Source organism: Gavia stellata, chromosome 3 (assembly GCF_030936135.1).
Source record: "Gavia stellata isolate bGavSte3 chromosome 3, bGavSte3.hap2, whole genome shotgun sequence".
Taxonomy (NCBI): domain Eukaryota; kingdom Metazoa; phylum Chordata; class Aves; order Gaviiformes; family Gaviidae; genus Gavia; species Gavia stellata.
Genome location: NC_082596.1, coordinates 37,803,728 through 37,819,050, shown reverse-complemented (window position 1 = coordinate 37,819,050; position 15,323 = coordinate 37,803,728). Strand labels below are relative to the sequence as shown.

The 15,323-nt window shown below is 36.2% G+C and overlaps 1 protein-coding gene across 1 annotated transcript in view; it reads left to right on the top strand.

The window, feature by feature from the left end:
* Nucleotides 1–14,371, top strand: part of C3H8orf34 (chromosome 3 C8orf34 homolog) — a 165,106-nt gene extending 150,735 nt beyond the window's left edge. The window contains exons 11-13 of the mRNA XM_059815599.1: nt 3,753–3,873; nt 8,538–9,040; nt 14,261–14,371. Coding sequence (XP_059671582.1) covers nt 3,753–3,873; nt 8,538–9,040; nt 14,261–14,371 — 735 coding nt within the window. The remainder of the gene's footprint in view (nt 1–3,752; nt 3,874–8,537; nt 9,041–14,260) is intronic.
* The last annotated feature ends 952 nt before the right edge of the window (nt 14,372–15,323 follow it).

The window sequence follows — 15,323 nt, the reverse complement described above, 5'->3', positions numbered from 1 at the left end:
GGACTTCTATGCACATATTTCATACATATATGCTATATTTTTCAACTACTTTCAGTCTACTGTCATTATCATTAAAGCCCAAGTTAACTGACATTAGTGTTTTACCTCTGCAATTCCTGGCCAGCAGACAAAGGATAGGTTTTGGTGAAGTGGAATAAGAAGGTTTAAATAAATGGCTTGCAAGCCTGAGTCTCTTTCTTAAGTGACATATCTGAACTGCTGCCATTCATCCAGTGGAGAGAAGGGGCACCACTGAATTCTGCTAGAGTTGTACAAATTCATTTATCCTTGCATTTGAACTGACATGCTTTGCAAAGCCTCCTTGATAACATCCCCTACTTTCAGCTTGTGTTTATCTTTTAGGAATAAAGCTGTTTCATAAATTGTGTGCTGGAGACACTGAGGACCTCTGTCTGTGTTTATGCATTATTCACTTAGATGAACTCACAGTCTCAAAATGTAAAAAAATGTTTTTTTATGTTAAGTATTATTTAGATATATAGAAAAAACAGTACCTGAGCCTGCCTCCAAAAATGTTGTTGGTTATAGCCCTGAAATATCTAGCTTCAGAGAAGGAACAATAAATGGTTACAGTACAGTTTTAATGTCTTAGTAAACTCTTGTATCTTTTTTTTTTTTCCATACCATTATTATTATTTTCTACCAAGTGAGCGTTTAATTGGAAGGGACTATTTTAAGCACATAGTTTATCATGAAATTAAATTGCTAATATTAAGTATCTCATCTTCCATAACTAGTATTGAAATACTGATCTGGTCTTTTGTGAAGCTATTGCCTGACAAAATGCCATAAGCTTATGTTATTACATAGAACAGAAAAATGCACTGGAAGGGTTACAAAATTTGGAGAAAAAATTCATTCAAATTTACCTCGTTATTTCACAGGCTGTTGGAACCGTGTATCTCAAAGGGAGTTTGAACATATAACAATATGTAATGGTAGAGACGGAATATATGTAAATGTATTTGTTTTAAATCATATGCAAGGTTAATATTTATTCTAAGAAAGTACATAAACATCTGCGCTACATCCAGAACTGAACACAAACTCTGTATGTCTTTGTAGCTGTGTGTTAACAGGATGAAGGCAGACACAAATATTCATTAAATGCATGTGTGTACCTGCTTTTGTGTGCCTGTATGTGCTTATACACGGGCATATCTATATTCCTTATGTGAACTTACATACCATTTTAAAACCTGTATTGAAACATACAAAGGTATTGCTAATGTTTGATAATCTTTGTGATTTGGAGTCTCCTAATTGCAAGTGATTTAATTTAAGCATTACTCATGTTTTTATAAATGTCTAAAGCACTATCATGATGACTACCATTAAAGTAGTTAAAATTCTCTATTTATCTTAGATTCTACTACAGGCAGTAGAGAGCTGCCTTTACTTAGACAGTCACCTTAGTTGTATGTGTCTTATGTGACTGCTGTGCATAAAGGAAAGAAGTACAGTAGAGGAAAAGGCAGAATGTAAGAAGAAAGAGGAGAGATTTGCAGAAGAGAAAGATAACTCCATTTCATTTCTAGAAAATAGGAAATGGAGAATGAAACCCTCTCACCAGGCTAATGTTTGGAGGTCTGTGTTTTTAGGAGGTCAGGGAGTTATTGAAAACCCATAATAATTTGCTCATAATAAATTTGAATAGTCAGAGTTAATAATATTAGAAGAGCTGTTTGGTCTTCAAGTATTACCATAGACCACTGACTAGTTTTTATTCCGTATTTCGTCAGAGTTGTATTTGTGCATGAAATTGTATATTCAAGAAGGATTCATCCTGATAAACTTGGCGATTTTTTTCACCCATAGTCATTACCGAAGTCCTGCTGTTTTTTCCCCTTGTGAAAATATGCACTATAAAATGTATATAAAGATGGCCTTTTTCTGCCATAAAAATCTGGGGACAAGTGTATATCTAGAAACAGATTGAAAATTAAAATATTAGAGTTTTGTTACAGGCTCTATTCCCCCTTCCCATCTCTCTTATTTAGTTTTTTAATTTCATAGGAATTGTTCACAGAATAAAATATTCTTTCATCTAGAGATAGATATTGGGTAACTAATATCTATTAGAAATAAACATTTAGAGATGTGAGTAATGTAATACAGGTTAATATTCTATAGTGACCTCAACAAGCCAGATTGTGACTTGGATGGAGAATTCACAATGAGGATTGAAGTGACAAATACTCAAAATCTCTTAGGGGAACAGGTGAATCAGGTCTAGTGATACGTCTGAAATAAATGTGTTTGCAGGATCAGTTCCACTTCTGAGTAACTTACTGTTTTATTCAGCTGTTCCTGTGTATTTACCCGGGATTAAATACAGGTAACTTTAACCAGAGCAGAACTAGTGTAAAAAACAATAGGCAAATCAAAAAATGTCGTTATTTGCAACAGATTAAAAATGCTGTAAAATATATCCCATATAACATTTTACTTCTGTAGAATTATGCTTACTTTTCTAAAAGGGAAGGCAGCTACAGTGTTTTATTTAGTGTTTATGGTTAAAGCAAATTTTTTGTGAATAGAGATGATATCAAACCTGTATTTTCATGTTCATCCTTTGAACTGTGGTACGCCTTTCCCTATGACATGAGAGTCCAGCAAGAACAGTACCATCACGTGCTGCAGCTATCTGCAGGAACCCACATCTCTGCTGGTGATACAGTTCCAGACTGTCAGACTGCATAGCAGCCGAGCCCTGTACGTCTTCTGTGAACGGTGTCACCAGTTTGGGTCTCCCTCTTCTGCTCAATCATTCTTCTCCCTGAAATTACATCAGCTTAATGTCTTTGAAAATGTGGCGCCTCTCTCAATGTTTGACATTTACCGAAGGATTAAAAAATTAGTAGGAGGTGAATGACAATGAGACCACTGCATAAGCCTTGTTTCTTTAGGAAACCTGGGAAATCAACAAAACCTCCTAGACTACAGATGAAATGTTTTGGTGAGGTAATAATGTACAAATTTATTTCAGATAGGCTGTTAAGAATGCTTTAATTAATATTTTTGTTGGGTTTGTGACCAAGTCTTGCACACTTGGTAATATATTTTTTATGTATTTCAAATAAATGTTAAAAAAAACTTATCAAGTTTTCTCATAGTATGTTTTAAAATCATTTCTTGAAACTGTGTTGAGTGAGTTCCAGAAAATGCAGATAATTTTGAACAACACAGTGACTGGGGAGGTGTTCTGTTTGCTGGCATTCCTTCCAAACTGCTATGTTGCCCTGATGATTTAGTTGCTGTTCCTGAAAGGAATACTTCTTGCAGTGATAAAACAGCACTGGCAATTTTGATTAGGAAATTCTGTGATATTCCCAGAAGTGCTGCTTTGCAGAGATACGGTGCCAAATGTTATGGTAATTTAAAGTAAGTGCAACCCCCACTAAGTAGCTGGAACTGCACAGAGTGTAAATCATTGAAGAATTTGTCCTGTTATGATGTCTCAGCGTGGAACAAGAGCTTGTGTGAAGGTATATATTTGAATTACTTTAGAACTGTCGATTTTAAGTAATGCCTACTATTTATGTTATTTAAGGTAAGACATGATATTTTGCATAAAATGTTACATAGTCTACATAAAAAGCACCAGAGTCAGAGTCACTATTCTAAATGAGGACACCTCTTTTTTTATTGTTTTCACCACTTTTTTATTGTTTTATGTGTAAATGTGAAACTAGATTAAAAGTACCCCGTTTTCCTTTTATCTGTGTAAGTCTCAGACAGTTTGGACCCTGGATGCCGTGGGTGTCAGACCTGGAGGTTCCCCAAGGCAGAAACTCTTAAAGGACTCCTTAGCAGCAAAAGAACTTCAGACCATGGAAAAACACCTAGCTGGTATGTATGATAGCAAGGGGTCATAAAACGCCTAGCAGTACTCACCCATCTAGCTCTGCCAATATTTTAGATGAAGGAAAAAATGATCTATCTCACACGCTGATGAAAACAGATAAAAACTTTAAACCCTTTTTCTTCACTGAAGAGAAACAACACAATTATTGTTGTGTTTGTAGATGTAATGAACTTTGCTGTAATTATGGTAAATACAGTAATTAAACAGTAATTAAACTGTGTTAAATACACTGCAGTCTGACAGCTTAATAACGCACCTTTTCTTTTTTCTGTTTTCACATTTCACCAAGACTTATGCAATAAGGAGGTAATGATGCTTCACCTACAGTTAAGTAATCTTTAGAAAAGGCTGCAGTGGACCTTTACCTTGAGAACAGATTGCTTTGCAGCAACAGCCCACCTTGTTCATGAGACTTCTGGCTAAGTGAAGTCTGTTAACTTGCGTGCAGTGGAACATCTGCAACATCTTTGATGGCGTAACTATTTCTAAAAGGTCAAACAAAAACCCCTTTTTTTCAGTGAAACTATGTTTCAGAGCTCTATAAAAATTAATGAGGGATATCCTAGGATATAGTTTGCAATTTGTTGTTCTTTGTAATCAATACTTCCTATCTTCAGCTTTAGTTATAAGGTATTACACAGACCTATAGCATGATAGTCCTATATTATGCATGCTATTTGTCATATGGTGAAAGCTGAGCTTCATGGGCCAACTGTGAAAAGTAATGCAGAACTGGAACATAAAAACTGTATATGTAAGGTGGAGCAAGAAATAAAATTTATCTGACCCTTCTTTCAAGTTATTCAGAGAGCGAGGCAGAGAACTTACCACTTTCAGTGGGATTTTCTAAAAGACTTTGGACATTTATGCTACCAATAGTACTCATGTGAAAGGCTTGGGAGCTGTATCCTCTTTTAGAGAGAGGTACAGCTGTTATACTTCTGTCTAGGGGCTGTTGCAGCTGAAGTTAAGGCAGAAGACAAAGCTATGAGCACAATGAGGGAAGCTCTTTAGAAAAAGTTTTTGCTCGTGATGAAGCAAGAACTAGAAATTATGGTATCTACAAATGAAGACATTTTAGACGGGTTTTGTTTCTGACAACAGACATACTGTCATTCAATTTTTTTTGACAAGTTCAAGTCACTGTAGCTGTTAGAGATGTAGCCACTGTCAAACTAGTCTGAAAATGCATGAGCCCTCTCTCCAAGCTGGAACTGCCAGGAACATCTAGTGGGAACCAGGAGACCAGCAGGCCAAGCTGTGGTCATCAGGTTTCTGTGGCATAGCAGGGACCTGAGTCCTCCAGAGGCCTCTGCCACTGAGGTAGCACTTGCCTTCCCTTGTGTTGCTGCAGTTGTCACTCAGGAGGGGTCTGGTGAAGATCTCCCTGCTTTGATTTATGTCTTAACTTGTCGCACTTCCATGATTTTACAAGCTGTTCTTGTAAGCAGTATGCTCTGAAACATGCAGTTCCTTTAGATCTCCCTTGACAAAGCTGACAGTAATAACTACCATGTTCAACAGAATATGGAATTTTAAATACTTAATTGACCGTAAGCTAACTAGCTACATTCACTTAGTCTCCGAGATTCAGTCTGCTGTTGTGTGACCTACAAGGTCTTCTCTCTCACATCAATGCTGCGGTTGTCATTTGGCTTTGGGCCCGTTGTTTTAGTAATGCTGTAACATGGGGTTCAGTCGTTCTACCAATCAGTAATTTTTGTCTTCCTGAGAAATTCACAAGAAAACAGCGCAATTATTAGACATCAGACTCTTGTATTCATGTCCTGTTATAACACCAGTGCTGCTTGAGACAATTATTCCCATCACAGACAAGCGTAACATAATTTCCATGAAGAATCAGCTCAGAGGACCTCAGATAATAATGCTGTGTTTTTGCATAGCCTTATTTGTCTCATACATTTGCAAAAGTTCAAGTGTCTCTGATATCAGCAAGTCTCCTTGTTTCAGTTCTCTTACCAAGTGCACTGGAACCTATTAATTCTACCCAATACTAGGCAGTCATTTAGATGCCTGAATTATGACTTGGATTACCTGTGTAATGATGAAATGTGGTCCCCTGTCTCAGATATACCTTCTTAAGGAGCCTGGCTTTCTCTTATTGACTACGTGCTGGATAAAACTCACTCCTAAGACATGGCACAATTTGGTGCCTGTGCCTAAATTAGGGACTAGCACCAACTGCCTCAGTACCTTGATATTTGAAAGCAGCATTTTTACAAAATCAGATATTGAAGCAGTTTTCTTTTCCTTCTCTACATATGGCTTGTAATACTTCTGTCTAAGATCCAGTCTCTTACATTTCTGTGGCTGCTTTATATCCCATTCAAGCGGAGAATATATTTGTTTTGGTAGTTAATTCCAGTATCTTGCCAGTTTGGTTTGTTACACTGATTCTGTGGTCTTTGGATACTTCTGGAATATATTTTATCACAAGAAGAACTGTTAAATGCATACACAGATTGTAAGCGCATTATGAATTGTATCCTTAGTCTGGTATTTCTGATAGGAAAGTAAAATGCCTTTGTGCTGCTCTGTTGCCTGTGTTTTCTTTTCCTTTAAATGACATTGACAAGGGATTTTAAATATCCTAAGTCATAATTCAACTCTGGTATTTACTATGGATCAGATAATACTGTAAAGCTGGAGATGTGTGATTTTTTTTTTTTTTTCCTTTTCTTTCTGGTTGAAAAGCTGATATTGAAGCAAAATAGAAAAGAGGATATGTGCTAAATAAAACTTAATAATTATGCTATGGCAACATGTTAATTTTATGTGGAGAAATGATTAGAATAATTGGTTTATCTGCAGGCTTGCTTACTATATGGAATTAAGGAAACATGAGCCAGAATAAAATGTTTATTTAACTCTTATTAAATCATTCAATATTCAGGTAATTTCTTAGCATACTGAATCATCACGGGGAAGTTAGAGGACTGTAAGTTTGCAAAGACATAGGCTAAGCTGAATCTTTAAAAGCACATATTCCTGATTTCGTTTAAATCAGGTAGCCCACAATGTCACTTATTGGCCCCTGAATTTTTGCCAGGCATCTTACAAGTTCCAAAGTGATTTGTATTGATTTTTTTAAAAGCATAATGGAAGAGTACTTCAAGACATAATTATTTCCAAATGGAAATAAATAATTTTAAGAGGTCGGCAAGGTAGCAATTACAAATATTCTTTACTGTGTGCTAGAAACAATAACTATGTTTTGAAATTTACTAACAGCAAAACATTTCATCTTTAAAGAGTTGAGACACTTTTATCTGAGGCTTTCACAACTATTTCAGTTTTACCAGCTTTTCTAGTAATAGCATTTGAAATGTGTGGAATATCTTGTATTAGACTAGTAACATGAAGTGGACATAGCTTATTTTCCTGTTTGCCAGGTGTTATTATAAAATAAGTTAATGTTAAAGGCAGCACATCTTTAATTATTTTCCATACAGCATTCCTTTCATACCTACTAGAAACACAAGTGAAAGAAAATCTGATTTTCCAATATGCAGTTTAGAATCTGTTTCTTTTAGGACTTTTAGAACCTGAAATTATTGTTATCAAAATAAAAATGAAATGCTTATTTTATATAAGTTCACTTAATAGGTGTTTAAATCAGTAGAGCCTTGCTGATTTACAGCTTCTGGGACTGTGACTTGTACAGTTTAATGGGAAATGGCTTTGCTTTTCTACAGAAAACCAACTGTTCCTATCAAAACCAAGTTACAGTAGAGTACGTGCCCATGAGAATGAAAATTCATAACAATTGTGTAAGACAAAGTAAACTTGAGTAAACTGTTCCTTAAGCTTGACATTAATTAAAGGACTTTCAGTATGTTAGCACCGCTAACCTAAATTCCAGCTGCCCCTCACGTAACTTTGTTGGATGTATCTGATTTAATTCATTAGAAGCATTAATATGATTTAAATGAATTCAGAAGACACTTTTCATCTGTTCTGTTTTTAAATGGGACCTTATTCTTTATGGCTGTGTGAGGGGTAGGGACTGGACCACAAAATGGTGGCCACCTTTTCTCCTTGGATTCTAGATGTTGGTGACCCCGTCACCTGCTGTGGCACTGACAGCAGGCCAGAGCACAAAATTCAGATTCAAACAGGGTCACAGATTCAGAGTGCCAGAGTTCAAGGATTATTTCCCCCAGAGTTTTGGTTGGGCTATAGACAGCGAGGCCAGAAGCAAATATCTTGCCTTGAACCAGTTTTGGGTTGCCCTTCACTGCAGCTGAGGGTGGCAAGTTTAGCTCACTGGTCCATCTTGGTTTGATACTATTGAGAAACTGTGCACAGGCCACAGAGAGATAACTTTGAAGAAATCAGAGGGATTTTTATAGGTTGTATTAACATTCGATGAAGTAGTAGTATTTTGTTTCTGTGGGATAGCTGTGTTTGCAGTAAATCAACTGTAAATAAACTTTGAGGAAATGCTTGTCAAACATTTGAACTGTTAATTCTGATGCCTTATATTTTAAGGGTGAATAGATTTTCTCTGCACAGCTTCAGATTGTCACTTACAATGGAGAAAATCAGTAAGAGTTTTAAACCAGAGAGAAACAGAAAGTGAGTTTCTTTCTTTCTTTTCTTTTTTTGTTTGTGTGTGTGTGCACAGATATTGAGAAGGACCTAGCACTATGGGAAGAAGCAAGACTCTCAAGAAGCCCTAGTATCCAGCATCATAGTTTAGTTACATCTGACCATCAAGGCAATCTTCAAGCTACACAGGGCCAAAATCCGAGGCCTCAGGTGCCAACTCAAATAGGGAAAAACATTCAGCTCCAAGGAAACAAATCACCACCGCTGCCCACTAACAGCAGAATACAGGTCTCCAGTGTTGCAACCAGTAGGCCTCCAACGCCTGGTACACAAACCAACAGGCCACCAACTCCATCGACTCCGGGGAGCAGACCTGTGACCCCGAATAGCTTGCTGTCACGGCCTCTTACCCCTAGCAACCAAGGAAATAGGGAAGGCATCATTAGTATGCAAAGAAGCAGATCTTTGACATCTAAGAGCCAAATGGGGAGGACCCTCAGCGCTGCTTCAGGGCTCTCTGTGCAAATGAGTGGAGACATTGTTGGAACTGTCACTACTCAGAGAAGCAGTTTATCAGAAGTAAGATTTTCAATTTAATGTTTTTGCTATGTTTAAGAGCTGCTCTAACATGAAGACTAGATTGTGTTTTATGTTGAAGTAACATCAGTATACCTAATATAACTTACTACCCTGAAAAGAACTTGAAATATAATGATGAGAAAATTAGCAAGGAAATACTACTCAGCTTTGAGAGGTACGGATTGGAGAATGTCACGATTATTACAGAAATCATACTGAAACACTCATGCCCCCCAAATTTTCCATGAGCTCTGTAGGGTTTTGCCAGCATGATGCATAGCACTTTTACTAGCCTTACAGTTTCTAAAGGTGCATGCCTCTGGAACATTAAACATAACTTTATCTTACCTTTATGATTCCAGGGTATATTTTCCTGCCGCACTGGCAGTGCATAATATTTCCTTGGTCTGCTTTTTATTTCATTTTTTGGACACATTGGAATGATTAGTTAGGCACCACTGAATGGACAAATTTTCCGAAACACAAAACTGAACTGCAATGAGAAATGTTCAGCACCCTTGAATCACTGTCTAGTACTATGTGCATGTTAACTAGGCTGATTCAGAGCATAAAAACTTCCTGTCCCATATTAATGGCCTCTATAGGATTAGCCTTTGTTTAAAACAAAAAAAAAAGTTAAAGTACCTTGTAAATTTTGAGTGGGATTCTCCTCTGCTAACCTTAGCTGCCTTAAAGATAACTTCAGTGTGTAGGCAGTGGAAATAAAAGCACCTGTGAACGAATAGCCCTGCTGTCTATCTCAGATACATGCCTTACAAAGGTGAGTTTTTTCTCAGGAAATGCCAGTCCTTCTATACTGACTCGAGAAGGACCTATATGTCTAGATTGATAATTTTTTAATGGTGGGGTAAGTTGGTTTCCACTATTTATTACCAATCTCTTTGTCATCCATTTGTCAAAGCCTGGAGAGCTTTTTTCCAAGACTGAAGAAAATATCATACCATTAGATAATTGTTTCTGAGAAGTACCATTTGTTTTAAAAATCTGTTGGGTATGACACTTGACACAATGTGTTTTCAGTCTAATGACTTCTTAAAAAAATTTTAAAATGTTGTTTACAATAATATTGCTTAGAGATGCTTGCAGGAAAATTAGAGATTTGATACTTAGTATAGTCTTGCAATTTAGTAATTGGCCTCCATTATTTATTATGAAAGAAAGGAAATGGGGCACAGATAACTCTAAAACTAAAGAATTTGGGGAGGAAATCTTACTTAAATTTGGTGGTGAAAAAAATCCTTATTTTGGTGTTTGAATGGCAGTGCACTAATCCCATCACTCGAGCTACTTCTTCACCTAGAATTGGATATCCAACTTAAAGACATGAGGACTGAAGGTGACTACAGTTCTGTTGAAAGTATCTTCACTGGCAGTTGATATATTTTCAAACCAGAAGTTTTCCATGGGAAAAAATATGAATTGTAACAAATTTCTTTTTTGACAAAAAAACCCCTTTGTCTCCTGTTTTGAGGGGTAGGTGTGTTTGTGTGCTGGAATTTTGTCACCAGAAAATGAGAATTTAAATTCATTTTTAACTAAAAATGTTCAGAAAAAATGAAGGGTTTCATTGTTTCCCACTAAACGCTTTACTCCTCTTTTTCTTTCTTTCTTTTTAAGCAGTCCCGTTCTTAACTGATACATAGTTATGTGATGCCAACTGTAATTGTTGTATAGACTCCTGAAAGTGCCAGTTTGTCCATCACTTCTGATCTTTCCTGTAACAAGGCAGGCAATTAAAATGCTTTCTTCCACAGGCTTTCTGTAGTTATAGTAATAACAACCATGAGTCCCATTTCATTTGCTGTGACTTGTTACTTCTGTTTGCCAAATCCCAAGCTTTGCTGATATCTCTTACAATAAGTGTCCTGTTATACTCCTGATATATGTCTCAAGAACTTTAAGAACTGTTTTACAGTTAGAATAGCATGTCCAGTTTCATCCAGCAAGCCCACTGTAAAGCTGGTATTAAATCTCAGCATTTCTATGTAGGATCTTATCCTCTGTTATAATCCCTTCTAGAAGTGACAAATTCTTTTCCTTCTCTTTGCTCACTGGGTACAATAGTACGTTGGCTGCTAGTGACCCAGCTCAAACCCTATTTATCCTTTCCTGACATGCACAAGTGACCTTTGACTTAATGGAAACTCATCTTGGCTCTGCTTCCGAGGGGAAAACTGCTAATATGACACGTTCATACTAAAGACCTTCCTCTGCCAAGCTGTAAAGGCCCTCAGGTGTCAGAAAGTATCTGATGGAGGTCTGGCCAATCTGCTGCTCCCAGACCCATCTTTGGAGTGTTACTCTAGAGGCTTTGGGAGCTCTTTTAAGCTATCTTTGCCCACTGAAGTGTCTGGTCACTTAGAGAAGTCGGTTTAGACAGAACATACCCAGGAAGTATCTCTGTTCACTGACATTTTTTGCCTTCTTGGAGGTGTCCCCCTATTTGTGGCCATGTGATTTCATTCTCTTGCATCACAGCTTTTCTCTGACCATGGAGACAAATTTTAAAAAGTGAAAGGTGGCCTGGGGTAGGAGAAGAACAACAAAGTTCTATCTTTCTTTGTACTTTTACAGACCACAAACATATAAAACTTTAGGCTGATACTGTAAATTATTTTGCAACTTTCATTGTAGGTTTTGTATTCTCTTCCTTGTGCTGGTTTTGGTGGTTAAAACACAACATCCTGTATAAAAACAGTAAAATAAAAGAAGGGAAATTGCCTTTATTCTTCTTAGCCTTATGGTGTGAACTGAGAATTTCCACTAGGTGTAAATACGCTGTGGTTATATTGCCAATACTATAGAAGATACTATGATAAGATTTTACAAATAATTCTGCTTCCTTACTCTTAAGTGGTGTTACTGGAATTAACCAGTACAAAGTTGATACATATTTGATAAGAATAAGTCAGTTGAAAAGGACATGATTACTGGCTACCAGGAGCATGTTTTACCATAAGGAGCTTGAATTAAAGAATTCAGAAACTGCATGGGTTTACACTGTGTGCTGTCACTTGTTTATTTATTAGGAATTTTAACATCTCTCTCAATGCCTTATGTATGCTTCCTAGTTTGTAATGTGTTTCAGAGTAACATAAAAATTCTAAAATACAAAAATTACTGATAAACACAATTCAGAGTTGTTCTTAAGTTTTAGTAAAGTTCATGGTCTAGCTCAGGGTGGTTTGATCTTGTTATAGCGCAAATCTTAAATAATTTGGCACGTACTTAACATATCAGCTGTTAAGAATGTTTGGGGTTTTTTTAATGCTCAAGACTTATAATGATCTGAGATTTTGTGGACGAGTTTCTGCCTCTTGGCACACATAATATTACAAAGTTCTAACAGGTGTGTTTTATTATCAGCTCTGTTCAAGGCTGAATTGAATTATAGCAAACAAATGCTACCTAGAGAAATGGTTTTATTATCTCTATAAAACTAATAAATCAGGGTTCCAAATCCTTTGGCAGAGATACTTTTATGCATTTACCTTATCCTTTGGTGTTTTGTATAAATTGACAAAGGAATGTTGAATCCTGCTTATCTCTTTAGGATGGATTCCATTAAAGTGACACAATTCTGTGATAGTTATCAATAGCTGTTGAGATGAAAATACTACTGACTCCCTTGTTTGCCATTTCATTTTCTGAACACTTGAAATTTTACAATCACTTTATTTATCCAGATAGTTTAAAGTGTTATTCAGTAATCTTTATTGGTCTGTCATTGTTAACAGTGGGAAATTTCCGTTTAATTGAATATACCATTGATTAACATAAGTTTTCCTTCTACTTACTGGAGTATAGAGCATAACTTGATGTGATGAGGACTCTCTTTTTGGTCAGATACTTCCCTTCTGTTCTGCTGCCTGGCTCAGTTCTTTGCTCTATGTTTTCAGAAGATTAAAAAGTATGCTGATCAATGTGAGAGCCACTCGCTCCTACTGCAAGAATCCTGTTCCATGAACCAAAACACTTTGCTCAGTTTAGTGCTGTAGTCAGCAACCTTCTTGAACACTGAGCGCATTTGAAATGGCAATACATGCGTGAGGCCTGGAGCTCCTGCCTGAGCTTAGTGTTGGGCCATTGCAGCAGTCTTTGTGGATTTTTTAACAGATTACTAACAGAATTAATAATTTACTCCCAGTGAGTTAGATCCTGATTGAACAGCCTTTGTTCTCCAAGAATTGATTTAAATAAGCCTGGTTTCTGTTTTTAAACCAGATAGCCTAACAATAAAAATCATGCTGTAGCGCTGTGCAATACAATTTAACTTTGAATATGTAGATTCTGGTTTTCAGCTGGAGTAAAAGAAGACAGTGCTATTACCCCCCTTCTTTTTCATGTACTTACAAGAATCTGGCCAGTAATTTTATGATATCTGGCCAATGTTTAAGTTCTCTTTTAGAGACTAGACCTGCATGTTTGAACTGCTTTTGAAAATAAAACTATGCATTCCAGTCTCATCTCTCACCTTGAATATTGCAAAGGAACCTGTCAAAGTATTTTATATGTCTGTGTGTGTACGTGCTCACATACATATGTGTGCGTGTGTGTATGGAAAAATATTTTTATATGCACACATATATACATTATATAAAAAGGAGGCAATTGTAAAACATTTTAAAAAGCATATATTCAGCTGTGTATGGATTTTTAACTGTGTAAAATATTTATATTTTGATGCTTAGAGTTTTATGGTATCTTGGAGACAAAAGTTTCCATAGCATTTTTCCTTCCTAGGCTTTCTCCTTTTTCCAATAAAACCATAGGTTCTAAATCAAGTTTCAGGTCCCGGTTCTTACTAGATTGGAGACAGTGAAAGTTCTGACAAATCAAAGCCTTACTTAAGCAAATCATGTATGACATGTCTAGGAGTAGTCCAAAAACTGCAGGGACAGTGTCTGTGTCTCTGCATTTCTAAGATGAGTATGTATATATCTGTGGCTATAGCAGATAGATAGCTAAAGAGACTTTTTTTTTTTTTTTGCAGAATAGATAAATAAATAAGAATTAAATAAAAAATTTTCTAGGGAGCCTGCATATCCTCTACATTCTGTTTTTATTTAACAGCAAGATTTTTTTTTTTATTAAAGGCTTTCTCCTCTCTATTAATTGAGGCTAGAGTGTTTCCTGCAGTCTGCATTTATATAGAACCATTCTCTGTCATTTTATCTAAAATAGATCTGTTTGTGGCAGGATGAATTCTTACAACAGCTTCAGCTTGCTCATCAACCTTGGATATTGCCGAGTGACACAGAAAGTGAAGGAGTGGAAGCTGACCAAGACAAATGTAAGTATATTTGTTAGGACCAGATAACATGTCAAAAGCCTTCAAACTTTTAACTTCTCTGTTTCATATCTTCAAATCCTGTGAAGACATCATGCCTGCTCATAGGAGCTTTTCTCATAAGTACCAATTACTCATTTGTTTGAGGGCTGAACTTTACAGGGTTGATTTACATAAGCTTTCTTACAGTCACTGAACAATGACAAAATGATCACAGACCACAGTTTACTTAGCTAAGTGAAATAATTTGTCCTGCCTGATGTGTTTCAGTAGATGTTCCAGAGAAGTTGCATGAAGTTGAAATAGATACTCTGTTTAGTAAATCCATATTGACTAGCAAAAAAACCTACAAAAACCCCCAGTAGCTCTGAAAAGTAGAGGCTTCCTCCTCAGGCCTGTGATTCCATTATCTCTATTTTGCCTGCATTCTTTTGAATTCCTCTGTATGAAAAAAAAGTTCTTAATCACACAAGTAATCCTAAATATCCTACACTCTTTGAAGCATTGTCTAATCATGAAAGCAAGGGTCAGCAGGATCATAACCTAAATGACAGAACAAGTAACAACAAGTAAAATGCTATAAATTGCAATACATTCAATCTGTAGCAAGTTCTATCTGCCTACAAGCTACCTGTAAATAATCTTGCTGAAAATATTAAACGTTTTGCATTTTCAATTCACAGTAGTTTTGTGATCTGCAAGGGTGAATGTGCAAACTATTTCCTAGCATACTTTAGGTGATATACTTGAAAAGAACAGATGATTTAATCAGCATGTTTAGAAAACTTAATACATGCTACTAAAACTGCTTTGAACATGCAGAGTTAAAATAAGAAAAAGCCAATTTCTTCACAGAATGGAGCAGTTGTTTGAGGGATTAATGATTAGTAATAATCACGCCAGATAAACAGAATATACTTTTAAATTATGCCACTTAAAAAAAATTAGAGTTTTCTATTCATATACCAGTTT